Genomic DNA, 13,563 nt, shown 5'->3' with positions numbered 1-13,563 from the left:
TAAATGAACTTTGTCCTTTATATGTTCAGTTCATTGCTTTGTTGTATTCTTATTCATGAGAAGTCTAAAAAGGCACGTGACACAGTGTGACATCTAAAGATGGTAAAACAGATATGTACAAGTAACGGATTTGTTTGAATAATAACAAGTGATAATTATTTTACACTTATTCAAGGAAGAGGTATACAATAAAATATGAATGTGTGCCCAGCTGCAGGATGTCCAACTGAAAACCGAATGTGATAATTTACGACAACATTTAAGTCAAAATTGATATTTGTTTATAATATTATTTTTTCTTTTGAAAACTTACATAAACCTGTCTCAGATTTGATGCTCAATGTTATAATTAATCAGTTACAGCAGAAACGCTAGAAAAACATTATTGGGTTCAAATGACATCATAGACGTCATGATGTTCAGTGTCAGTAACTGTGCAAAATTAATAGCTTGTATCTAGAAAGTACGTGATTTTGAGCATTATTTGTTTTCACTTATTTTAAGCAGCCACTATTTGCCGAAAGCGTCCGTTTTGATTAATGATCAGTATTTGTGGCTTGTATTGTTGTGGCATGCGGAATGTAGGGAAATGGATGTTGGCGACTGGTTTTACTGTGATGATCGGCGGGTTCAATGTTAATTTTTACGTGCAATTTTCAATAAGAAATTGAGTAGTTTGATATGCAATACCTAGTTTTCCATTTTCATAGGTCATTTTGGTATTTATATCCTAATAACTATGCAAAAATTGTTTATATTTCAGTATAAAATATTGATATCGTGAACTAAATAAATGGAAGCGTTCCTCGCAGCCGCTTTGACACAAGCCTATTTAAAGACAGAGTTTCAGCTTTTTATTAAGTGTATTTGAAAATGTTCTGTGTGAATTGTAATTGCAAGACCATGTGATTGTTTTCCATAACAAATATCAGACGAGAAGTACTGTTGTAGGTAGTTAAGCTCACATAATCATTTGTTTAAATAAATGAAAAAAATAGGCCAAACAAACATATTACTTTAAAATAAAATGTTTGAAACTACGTGAAATTGAAGTGATTGATTTAATACTTTTAAAGAAATTAAAGAAAAATCAAGATGTAAGAAATTTTAAACATCCCTTGTTTCTACGGTTACTTAAAACTTTACGACAAAATATGATGAAATTTTAACTGTTTGATATTCTGCCTCTATATTAACTCTAATGTTTAATTTAGGCCCTGAATAAAATGGCACTGAAGCCGTCGAGAAAACAGCTTTTATATAAAGTTGTTCAAAACTGAGCGATAATTCGTTACCATAGAAACACGAGCCCGGCCACACATACATTTTAAACTTATATTAGAAAGCGTATTCATATACTAACGCAGACTTGTGCGGACAAACAAAATGAAGTAAGATAAAAAGTGTTTCATATCCATATTTTCCTTCTTTCATTATGAATTATATTTAGAGGGCCACGTTTATGTTTCTTTACTATAAGGGGGAAAGATTTTCGCAGCTAAAACATTGAATTACACGGAGCACCAAGAATTGCTACAGTTCAATAAATTTGAATCCAACCTGCATATCTTGTCGTACGTGTTTGATATTTACTGAAGTTTTTTTTTAATTTGTAATTTTCTAGCCTAGTTGCCCAGTAAGGAAATAGTTATTTTAGCCTGTTGAACATACTTTACTTAAGTATTACGTATGAAGATAAAAGGATTAAAAGAAGATAAGTATCGGATATCTTCAAACTAGGGCACTTTTAGTACGCAAAATAGTTTCTTTATTTGAAATGTTTGTGAACACTCTTCTCATGATGTAGAAGGTAATCATCTTTTAATCAAGGCGTTCAAAAAACTCATTATTACACATAGTTTATGATTGTAACAGACCTATTACTTCAAGAATTCTCTGGAATTTTTGTATCCTCTCAAAGTATCTGACAAATCATTTAGTGTTCTGCTAAAATTGAAACACACAGAGTAAAATTTTAGCGAACAATAAAAGTAAATAATGACGTGAGTTGAAAGTAAATTCACTAAAACATGTCTCATAATTGGAAATCGAAACCAAACTGTATTTTGACTAAAATGCATAACGACCATACAGATGAAAACGGGTCCTGTTCCTGTTATCGGAAGTGTCAATTCACAAACTGTTCATTTTTGATTTGCCGTTTAAAGTTAAAATAACAAAAGCGGCACATAAAATAAACATACAACATAAAGCTAATATGGCAGTGTTAAAGTATCTCAAATTAAAGATCAATTGACACCAGGAAAAATATCTGTTGTTTCAATATGTGATAAATATTTCGAAGTGCGGTGGTCATTATTCATGCACTTACCTCCAGGAACCTCTGTAGTGCTCCTAATCACATTCCACATAGAGAGCATGGGTATCATTGTTTAAAACAGCGGAAGTCATTTTATACCTGGTACTAGGATCGAATTGATGAATGACATATTAATTCAACAATGCTTTAAGTGGTCTGTTGATTGTAATTAATAGGCGTCTTTTACAAATGCATTAAAATGCAAACAATACCAAATGAAATAGCGTTTAAAAGTGTTTAATGTCGGCTTTTGTTGAGGTAAAAATCAACATTCCCGTACCATTGTTGTATATTCTGTTTGATATTCAGCAGGCTAATAAGCACTTCTGTAGCATTTGGAGCCTTGCAAGAATGATCGAATACATAATGAACAGAAAGTGAACTTTTCAACGATTGGAGGCAATCGAAGGATTCGTCGGAATATGTAATGTGTCTATATAAGAGGCTGCGTTCTTTAAATCTATTTTTCATGTTGGGCTTGTGTCCTAGTTTTCGACAATATATTCGTGTCGTACATTCAATACGTTGTAATTTAAAATACAAAAAAAAATATAAGTCTAGCGTATAGTTAGTGCTGTTATAACGTTACAAGTACAAGTTTTTATCATAATCTGCATCGATATTTAAATCCTGAAAAAGTGTTTCTTTCGGAATTGCCTAGTCACTTGCACGACTGATTTACTTCAGAGTGTCCGAGGCTTATACTCTTAGAATTCACACACATAAAATTTAAATTCCTATAAATGTATTTCCCTGATTTCAATTATGTATTTCAATTGCACAGATGTTTATATGTCTTATTGTGTAGCACTCTAATTCCAACAAACAAAAGTTATCGTTATACGTGAATCTGTGTCTTCATCTGCACATGCTATTGTTTTTGAGAGTAGTGAAATTTCAGTGCTTGAGTGTACTGCCTTTGTAAAATTCAGTTCTTATGCAAGCACGCTGTTCTTCAGCTTTAAAGCTAGTCTTGGTGCCTGTACAGATGTTATTGTGCATAAAGTCATGACGTCAAAACGTTTGGCGCCAAAATCACTCTGTATAATAACGTTGCCACCTACATGTAAAATTTTATGAAGAACCGTTGACCCGTTCTGGATTTGACCAGTCTCACTTTTTATCGACTGACCCTCGTAGAAGGTATTGCAACCGTTCTTATACTGTAACAATGATTCAATAAAGGAATTAAGGATAAAATACAAAATAAGAGAAATATACTCTTGCAGACAGGAAATGTATTGTCACGAACAAAAATATTTATTGACGGAATGTATCCAAATACGTAAATGAAAATATCCCTTTGGAAACACTAACTTGAAGAAAACTTCTCTAAGAATTTTAATTGACAGACGTTCTCTTTATTTGCAAAGTAAGAATCGCTTGTCGCGTAAGTAACATAACTAAAAAAGATTCAGAACAAATGTGTTCGGTTAAAAAAGAGAGAAGAATTCTTTCAACCTTAGCACTGATGTAATGTCTATATTGACAAATGTCCCAACACGGGGTAATGGAATCTATAAGACGATCATTTGGAGGCGAAACACTCAAGGAGGCAAAATAATTCCCTCGGTTTGAGTAACAGACTGTTTATGAGAGGTGGTTTATTGTATAACTTCCTCACGTAAAGCGAACTAAGACACGCGGTTGCAGACCTAGTATGTTAATGAGGGTATAGGTTAGTGCATCTGCAACACCCATCACGCCTTTTTAATTGCTGGAGTAAAAAAGAGAAAGTGTAAAAGAAGTTTTGAGATGTATAACATATAAATAAACCTACCATTTGTCAAAATTTATCGGTCATTTCTGAGAGTTTCGGATACTTTAGAATCTTTTCCTCGGGAGATCACAAACTGAATATTAATATAATTGGTTTGTTTGAAGAAAAATTGAATGAAAGCTATTTTTGCCACAGAACTTTATAATATAATGTCATTTTCTTTATAACAATGACGAATGTTATAAATGCACGTATTATGTTTCAACAAATAAAAATGCCGAACTTCTAAAGAACGATTTATCAATATCTAGACGTGCAGATGATTAATAAGGAGCAATGTCGGTGTTAACTCTACAGGGTACAATAAATCAAAACTTTAGATTCACTGGAAACTTTCAAGGCGTTTTACATTACAAAACATTGTTGTATAAAAAGCCCTAACACTGAAAACAAATATAGTCAGACTAAATGCATTGATTGATGCATATGTCAAAGTGTGAGAAAAATGTGCAGCCAGATCGGGACTCAAACCCGGGGCCTCAGAATACCGTTCCGATGCTCTACCGATTGAGCTACCCGGCCGTCTACACATTTTCTCCCCGTCCTATACCCTAACAAACGCTGCAAAGATATTTGGTCCATAGTATAATTTATGGTGTCAGTGTGATGATATTGGGAATTGTGTAATACCTCGGCACCCCATCCCTCTTTAATCACACCTACCCAACATATCAATGTTTAAGGTCACTAACACTAACCGAATAATTACCTGATTATAATTTCAACGTCTTATAATTACTTCACATTTTGTATGTTGTTTTCAGCTATCTGTGATATTCTGACAGTTTCATAATATGTACTATTTGCTATTATTTTGATAGTCATGGTACTCAATGATTTAACGTTTTCAAAGGAATGTTTATATCCTGTCAAAAATATTTACGAGGGTAATGTTAAAACCAGTAGATAGAGATGGTACCTAAAAATCAAAACCATCTTTATAGATTTTTTTTTTCAGAGTGAAATGATAGCTAAGTGCACCAGTTTACTAAATGTATTTATGGTTTTCCTCCTCTCCGTGTAAAAATAGAAATATTTGATATCTAAGAAAACGACTTTCTCAAAATATCTGAAGCAAAATGGACAACTCTTGTATCATTGTACCGTTTTTCAATGATTTTAGGATTTCCCCAATTATAGTCTATATCAAAAGTCTCCACAGCTAAATAAATTCAATAGAGTATAGTGTAAGTTTAGTCTACTTTCAACACTTTGAAAGGGCCTATACTGAACTTCCTTTTGTCTTTTAATAAAGTCAAAATCCAAGACTAGCCAAGAGTCTAAAACTGATAAAAAAAATCTGAGTGAAAGAGAATGACCTGCTCTTTATAAAAAGCTTACCAAAACCATACCAAAAATTTACCTTAAAGAAGTTATTAAAGATTTTATAATGTAAACAAACCCCTACACCATATTACCATCAATATTTCCCACTCATGAATGCACTCAATTCAGGTGATAATTGTTGATATAATTGTAAATGAGAGGCCCCAACAATAATATTTTTTCAAGTTGTGTAAACAGTTTAAGTTGTAAATTAATGTTGATATCTGAAGTTACCCGCTTACTTTGTTTACAATAATTATAACTAAAACACCTTATAGGTTGTAAAAGGTAGTTGATATGCTTTGTCAGCATTTATTCGTTTTTCATGAAAAGCGATGATCGTGATAGTTCCATCCAAAGAATGTTGAATTGCATAAAACACTTTGCAGAGAGTCATTACCTATCAGCTACCTTAACATGTTGTTATTACAAGCACTACCTTAAAATATTGTGATTTCATTTGATGACAATGACTTTTTGTGTTACATTATTTGCAGCAAAGTACTCTTAAACAGCAAGAGAAATGCTTCAAAATGATTAAAGCGTAAGAAACACTTTCAAAATGATTCACTGAAATGATGAATATAACCAGTCTAGCTACGTTGTTACACAAATGTTATACCAATTTAACGATTTTGTTTTAATTTCTCATTGTTGGATATATACATTTTACATTTTAATATATAAATATTGTGTAAAACAATGCATCATCATAAAGAACAATAAATAACTTTGGCTTTTAACTTAATAACGTTTCTTAATGTCGTAAATTTTTTTAATGGAATTTAATCATTATTTTACTTTATTTTCATGTACTACTAAACTTACTATCAGGGCCTCATTACAACTTATAAAATAGCTGTCAGTGTAAGCCACGAGGAATGTGTGCATGTTTTATATTGAATACAAAGAGATTTAAACAAATATAGGTCATATTTTGTCTGCCTGGTCAGTTGTTGGTAAAAGGACCTATTTGATTGTTCTTTCACTTTTGACCAATGTTTCATGTTGGCTTCAGTTTATTGGTCAATTCAGAGTTGTACCCCTTAGATTTTCTTGGGTAGGTACCATCTCTACAATAGAAATGTACTAAAAATTCCTATTACCCACCCTGAGAGTTGGTAACACTAATGTTGATTATTGATGTATCAAGGACAAATCAAATTCCCTACAAAAATGAATAGTGTTTGACGTGCAGAATACATGGTAGGATATAATTTGCTCGTGACTGAAATCACTACAACAAATATTTCGGAACATTTTATAAACTTTTTTGTAACTCTGTGCACACGTAATCCTAAACATCACAGTTTAAATATTTAAGTGTTTTACGACAACCTGGACCTTTAAGGTGATGAATATAAGTTTTCTTGAAGCGATATGTTATCAATATAGCCTCATTAATAATATGGCACTAACTCACAAAGATCTGAAATATATTCTTCTGCGATTCCTCGTTTGGATTTATCGGCATATTTGTACACATTTCTTTGTGAACCAGACCTAATAAAGTGTCTGTAATTTTTCGCTCGATTTAAATGCATCTGACACACAGCCCCGTTGGTACATCTGTCTACAGTTTCTGATGTACCAGACCTTATCAACTGTTAAGTGGAATTAGCTGACAATTATTTGAGATGACTGTTACAATATCATAAATATTCATGAGAGGCCTGCAAGACAAATTGCCTAGATTATGATTTTGTCTCCGAAATAAAAACGCATTCCTGTGGCTTGTGCGAATAAGCATGTTTTTTAGAATAGTCTTATCTTTGAGATGCGTTGCTCTGTGGCTGTGTTTTGGGTGCTTTGTATTACCGGAAAATCTTACCCTTATTTTCTATTTTTATGTATAATGTAGAAAATAAAATAGTGTATGTAAACTGTTAATATTAGATAAAATAATAAAATTTGAAAGAAAAATCCGTATTTAAAAAAAAAGAATCATCATTAATATATCTAAAACTCTAAATGAGACGCTTCAGGACAGAATAATATAGGTTTTATTTGCTTAAAGTAAAATAAAAGAAAAAGAAAAAAATATGTGCTTAAAGTAACGGAAAACGGGCCAAATAATTGTTTAATATCAAGTAAATGATTGAACGCTGGGTTAGAAGTTTTCAGGTGCAAACGCTTTATGTAATAGAAATCAATTTTCAAAATAGTTTAGGTCACTGTTGATAAAGAGACCATTGTTCCATTTTATATACTAGTAATTCTGTCTTTATATATATGGCCTTTTATGTTGCTATCAAAGTAGACATTACGATTAGCACATATCAATCCGTCATCAATTACATTGAACGTGTTTTAAGAAACGCTTATGACGATGATTGCAGTGAACTAAGCAGTTATTTACTATAAAAGAGGTTAAAACATAAACACTTCCGGAATAATTAAGACGAATGCGTCGCAATGCTAATTGAAAAATAAATACATTGTATAATACAAGAAATTAGTTGGTTAATAGCTACTAGTAGTTATCTTTTAACGAAAATTGTTAAAACATGCTGTCGTTTTTTCCAATAAATATGTAAGGATGATTAAGCGAAACTACGTTTTATTAAGTTCATTTCCTTTCCTTTTTCGTGGCTGTAACTCAATTTGTAAAACATATTGCCTTGTCACCAATTCAGTTATCTGTACGAAATTGTTTACTGTTTTCCTTCTCAATTAACTGACACTCTATCCTGTTTTCAAGAATTGAAACATTTCGAACAGAAAACGATTCACCAACAGGTCTTGCAGGTCTTGCAAAAGTCTTTTTGCCATAATGGTATATTGATATTTATTTGACTCCAATGTGTAGTAAGCTGGTTCACGCTATTGGCTGATATCCTGATTCGGCCTTTCTATATCTGGTCGTCTACACTTCTAGCCGACCGTTACTCCTTAATATGAAGTGAGACACTAAACGCAGGAAACGCATTTATGGTTTCTGTACATGGACTTTATTATAAGTACCATGTAAGTGCAAGACGTGATTAAATGATGTAAATGCAATAGTAAACGTGAACCATATTTACTGGAGTTAGCTTCTGGAAATAATTTCGGCACTTGGGGAATGCCGAATTGTTTAATTAGTAACAATGGCTATTAAGGTTTTACTAACAATCCTTATTGTGATTACCCTAAGTTCAGGTAAGTAATCTTTAGTAAGGCTTTACATTTATGCAAAGGTAACAGCGTTTCCTCGCCCTAAACCATAATTTACACCTTTTGTCCCCAATGTTGTTCAAATTTTGTATTGTTAATGGTTACGTAGTCAAATTGAATGTTTAGTAACGGTACCATATCTTTCTTCAGCTGATAATTAATCAACAATTAACGGATTATTATGGTTTGATTCTCTAATTTAAAGCTAACTTCACCTACCTAGTTTACAACACGTTGCTTACCCGATCAACAGGTAACTAAATCTACCGATTTTCTATGTTATAGGTAACTGTTCTGTAAGTTGTTGATATCAGTATAAATTTTTTGTAACGTTTGCAGATACATACTTGTAACTTTGCCAACATTTTGCGTCTACCTTCCCATGTATTTATTTATCAAATACGTTACAGCTACATTAAAACACTAATTATAACAATACAACACTGTCGTTGTTTATTTACTTGGCAAAAACCTAGTCAGGAATTTTTTTGTTATTTACACGATGAACAGTTGATTTGTTTCAAACAGCACAAATAAATTGAAAATATGTATAACGCCATTTCTGGAATTCGTCATTTAGTTTAAGAAGACTTGATGATAATTATTGTCTTAATAAAATATAGTTGTGCATATGCCTAAATTGTTTTCAGAGAAATGCAATTTTCAAAATACCCTAAGTTTTAGACTCCAAGTCATTGTTTGAATTTTGTCGCTTGCAGTGTGGCAATTTCAAGCTGAAAAGTGCCATTTGGAAATTTGTTTATGTATGGGTTTTTTTCAGTTAATGTGTTTTTATGTCATTTGCTAAATTCAAAACATTGATATGAAGTGTGAGATGAATATTTCAAATGAGATGTGAATGTGGTGGTGAAAGTAGTACATATTGATATCTTCTAACACACCTCTTATTTTTTTTCTAATTTGTCTTAAAATATTTTGAATGAAAAATATGTTAATAATTTAATATCTACCTTTAACAAAATCAAAAATTGAAAAAAAGGTCACAAATACACATGCACATAGACGAATCGATGTTATAAACAGGCAAATTTATAATTCGGAAAATTGTTGTAAAACCTATATTTGACTGTTTTTCTTCCATTGCATACATAAAACTTGTGCATTGTGTCGAGGTGCGAGTTTATTTTCGTGAAAGTAAATAAGGATACCCTTATTACATAAAGATCTAATTATCTGGACCATTTAATCCGATACATTTGTACATGTTTATTTTTTAAGAAACTTTAAAATGGTCTTAAATTAAATGTAGAAATCACAGGATTTGATATTTCTATGATATTTATATTTCGACAGAAATTCCCACTGTGCATAAAGCATGTGATATTTCACAAAATATTGCTACTATTTTAACGTACAAAAATGTAAACAAAGTTCTTAAATGTATAAGAAAGTTAGCTTATCATGCATTTCCACTTCCATCCATAAACAGGCTCGACTGACCGGGCCGGTAACATTTTCCATTTTTGTCCTTTTGAGCGACCTGTAGAGTTTCAACTTTTTTTAAATATTAAACAGAAATCCATTACGTTTATATGTAACCGTAAACAATTCGTAAAATGATTTCAGCTTCTTTTGCTACATCGTTTGTAATTTAAGAAAGATAGTTGATCGATAGTTAGTAAAAGGTAAATGTGCGTCACTTTTAGTCTAGTAAGAAATAACAAGTAAGAGTAGACTTCCTGGAAGCACAGCAGACACGGCCAAACCCATATACCGCAAGCAGACAAGCTAAACTTTCACTCAAATCTGAAGCGGACGCGTAAGAGACTGTAAACCTTAAACTTTACAAATCTTTAACTCATGAAACAAAGAATAAATATACAAAAACTCTATTGAGATAATCTCTGACATTAGTTTTAAGTAGGTTAATAAAACATAAATCATTACTTAGTCTAGTATCTATACTGTAATAGTTTCTTTATTCTAATTTACAGGCAAAATTAAACAAGCAATTATTTGCTATAAGGACGTTTTTAAACACATGAACTATTTTCGGTATCTGATTATGAGTCTGTTTATTCATTCACAGACCTTTAATTCACTCATTTTCCGTGTGCAATTTTATCTTATTTATTTCCTTTCAATATGAGTATATACATTCGTTCGCTTGTCTCATTTTTATAATTGATACTTTTATGGGCAGAATCCACTTAAGTTTTTGTCTTAATTACAGACATTTGTTTGGCTTAACCACACAGTTGTAGGGAAATAAGAGGTTATGACGCTATATATTTGTCACTTTAAACAATTGACCGCAATTCAGTATTATTAGGTTATTAGTCCCCTACTGGTTGAAAACCAGTTTCGGGGACTATAGGAATGCACTTTTCCGTCATTCCGTCCGTCCGTCTGTCCGTCCGTCCGTCCGTCCGCAATTTCGTGTCCGGTCCATAACTCTGCCATCCATGAAGGGATTTTAATATTACTTGGCACAAATGTTCCCCATGATGAGACGACGTGTCATGCGCAAAACCCGGACCTCTAGCTCAAAGGTCAAGGTCACAATTGGAGGTCAAAGGTCAACAGGGCTTTTTTCCTGTCCGGTCCACAACTCTCCCATCCTTGAAGGGATTTTAGTATTACTTGGCACAAATGTTCCCCATGATGAGATGATGTGTCATGCGCAAATCCCGGACCCTAGCTCAAAGGTCAAGGTCACAATTGGAGGTCAAAGGTCAACAGGGCTTTTTTCCTGTCCGGTCCATAACTCTCCCATCCATGAAAAGATTTTAATATTACTTGGCACAAATGTTCCCCATGAGGAGACGACGTGTCATGCGCAAAACCTGGACCCCTAGCTTAAAGGTCAAGGTCACAATTGGAGGTCAAAGGTCAACAAGGCTTTTTTCCTGTCCGGTCCATAACTTTCCCATCTATGAAGGGATTTTAATATTACTTGGCACAAATGTACCTCATTATAAGACGATGTGTCATGCACAACTTTCAGACCCCTAGCTCAAAGGTCAAGGTCACACTTAGCAGTCAAATGTTAACATAGCATGAACAGGGTCTGTTTCGTGTCCGGTCCATAACTCTGACATTCATTAAGGAATTTTAATATCACTTAGCACAAGTGTTCCCCATGATGAGACGATGTGTCATGCGCAAATCCCAGGCCCCTAGCTCAAAGGTCAAGGTCACAATTGGGGGTCAAATGTCAACAGAGTTTTTTTCCTGTCCCGTCCATAACTCTGCCATCCATGAAGGGATTTTAATATTACTTGGCACAAATGTTCCCCATGATGAGACAACATGTCATGCGCAAAGCCCAGACCCTTAGCTCAAAGGTCAAGGTCACAATTGGAGGTCAAAGGTCAATAAGGTTTTTGCCCTGTCCGATCCAGAACTCTGTCATCCATCAAGGGATTACAATATTACTTGGCATAAATGTTTCCCATGATGAGACGACGTGTCGTGCGCAACACCCAATACCCTAGCTTAAATGTCAAGGTCACACTTTGAGAAAAGGTCAAGAGGATTTTTTTCCTGTCTGGTCTATAACTTTGTCATGCAAAGAGGATTTAGATATCAGTTGGCACAAATATTCCCCTGGATGAGACAACATGTCATGCGCAAGAACCAGGTCCCTAGGTCTAAGGTCAAGGTCATATTTAGAGGTCAAAGGTCAAATTCAAGAATGACTTTGTACGGGACATTTCTTCTTCATGCATGGAGGGATTTTGATGTAACTTGGACCAAATGTTCACCACCATGAGGCACCCTTGTTTTTAGAATTACGTCCCTTTGTTGTTACTATAAATAGATTTTATTGTAACTTTTTTATTACTGGCGGTAGAGAAAAATCGAGACCACTTTTCTGTGGTACACCATGCATGTTACATCCAATTTTTAGGTGTATTTTGACCTATCTCTACCTGGTAAAGAGTTTCTTGTGGACTTGTATTATATAGATTTTTCTTTTTTTTTTAAAGATTAATTTCCCTCTGTTGTTACTATAAATAACTTACATGATAACATTTTTATAATCAGCCAAAAAAATTCAATATGAAAACAACTGTAGGTTTTTATATATATAAATTTTAATCCAAGTGTTTTGTTATAACATATTGTATATATAGTACAATATTGTTTATACATCATTGACAGATATCAGTTCATTATGTCATACTGCAGTAGAGAAAATTAGGTGCCTTCCAGTAGGGGACTTTGTATTGCATGGCAATACTTCATTCACTTGTTTAACATTGTTCTGTACAATACGGAGATATATTTGGATTCGTACCCAGGTGAGAAATCCATTTTGGACGAGCCACTAGGCGAGTCCAATATGGTTTTCCCAGCTAGGTACGAATCCAAATTTATCTCGTATTGTACAGTACGGTGTTAAATAACCTTTTTATTCTATATCTGTTTTATTTTAGTTTAAATTAAAAATGATTCACTGAATATTGTATTTCTGCCTTTTCCGATTTCAAGCTGTACATAGAGCGCCTACTTCACCCGATTTACATTTGGAACATTTTCACGCGTTTCGGGCTTTATCGTATGTTAACATGGGACTGTTGAACCGTCCAAATACGAAAAAAATACAGTTTTTTGTACTCACATGCGTCCAGTACGGTAATATATTGTACGGTCACGTGTTGCAAATGAACGTTCACGATTGGATAAATAAAATAGATATACAATAAATCGCAATACCTTATAGACTCTCTCCTAGATTTATGTCCATGTTATTATGCAATAATTATGAAATGGGAAGTGTTTTCTTCATGACTGATATAGCAATTATTTTAACGCCATTTTAACAATGCTTTCGTATTGTGATATTGTACAAAAACTATTCCGCATTAAACTGTTGTTTCTACAAATATTTACAGCCGTTCAATCAAATTGTCCATAACATGGTTTTCCTGAAACTAATTAACTATAATTTCAGGGCGAAATTCCATACCAGAGTCTACTACGCCCATTTCAAGTGATAAGAACTTAAGAGATA

At 33.2% G+C, this 13,563-nt stretch overlaps 1 protein-coding gene across 5 annotated transcripts in view; it reads left to right on the top strand.

The window, feature by feature from the left end:
• Positions 1 to 13,563, top strand: part of LOC123523074 (limbic system-associated membrane protein-like) — a 157,599-nt gene that overhangs the window by 110,827 nt on the left and 33,209 nt on the right. Inside the window, exon 1 of one of the 5 annotated variants that reach the window (XM_045300686.2) lies at positions 8,327 to 8,567. The exons of 3 other annotated variants lie outside the window; for them this stretch is intronic. In XM_045300686.2, the coding sequence (XP_045156621.2) occupies positions 8,516 to 8,567 (52 nt within the window). In that variant the 5' untranslated portion in view covers positions 8,327 to 8,515. Of the gene's footprint in view, positions 1 to 8,326; positions 8,568 to 13,563 lie in introns of those variants that run through there. One more of the 5 variants, XM_053549355.1, reaches the window with a different exon arrangement.

This window comes from Mercenaria mercenaria, chromosome 8 (assembly GCF_021730395.1).
Source record: "Mercenaria mercenaria strain notata chromosome 8, MADL_Memer_1, whole genome shotgun sequence".
Lineage (NCBI taxonomy): Eukaryota > Metazoa > Mollusca > Bivalvia > Venerida > Veneridae > Mercenaria > Mercenaria mercenaria.
This window is presented reverse-complemented; position numbering and strand designations above follow the sequence as displayed.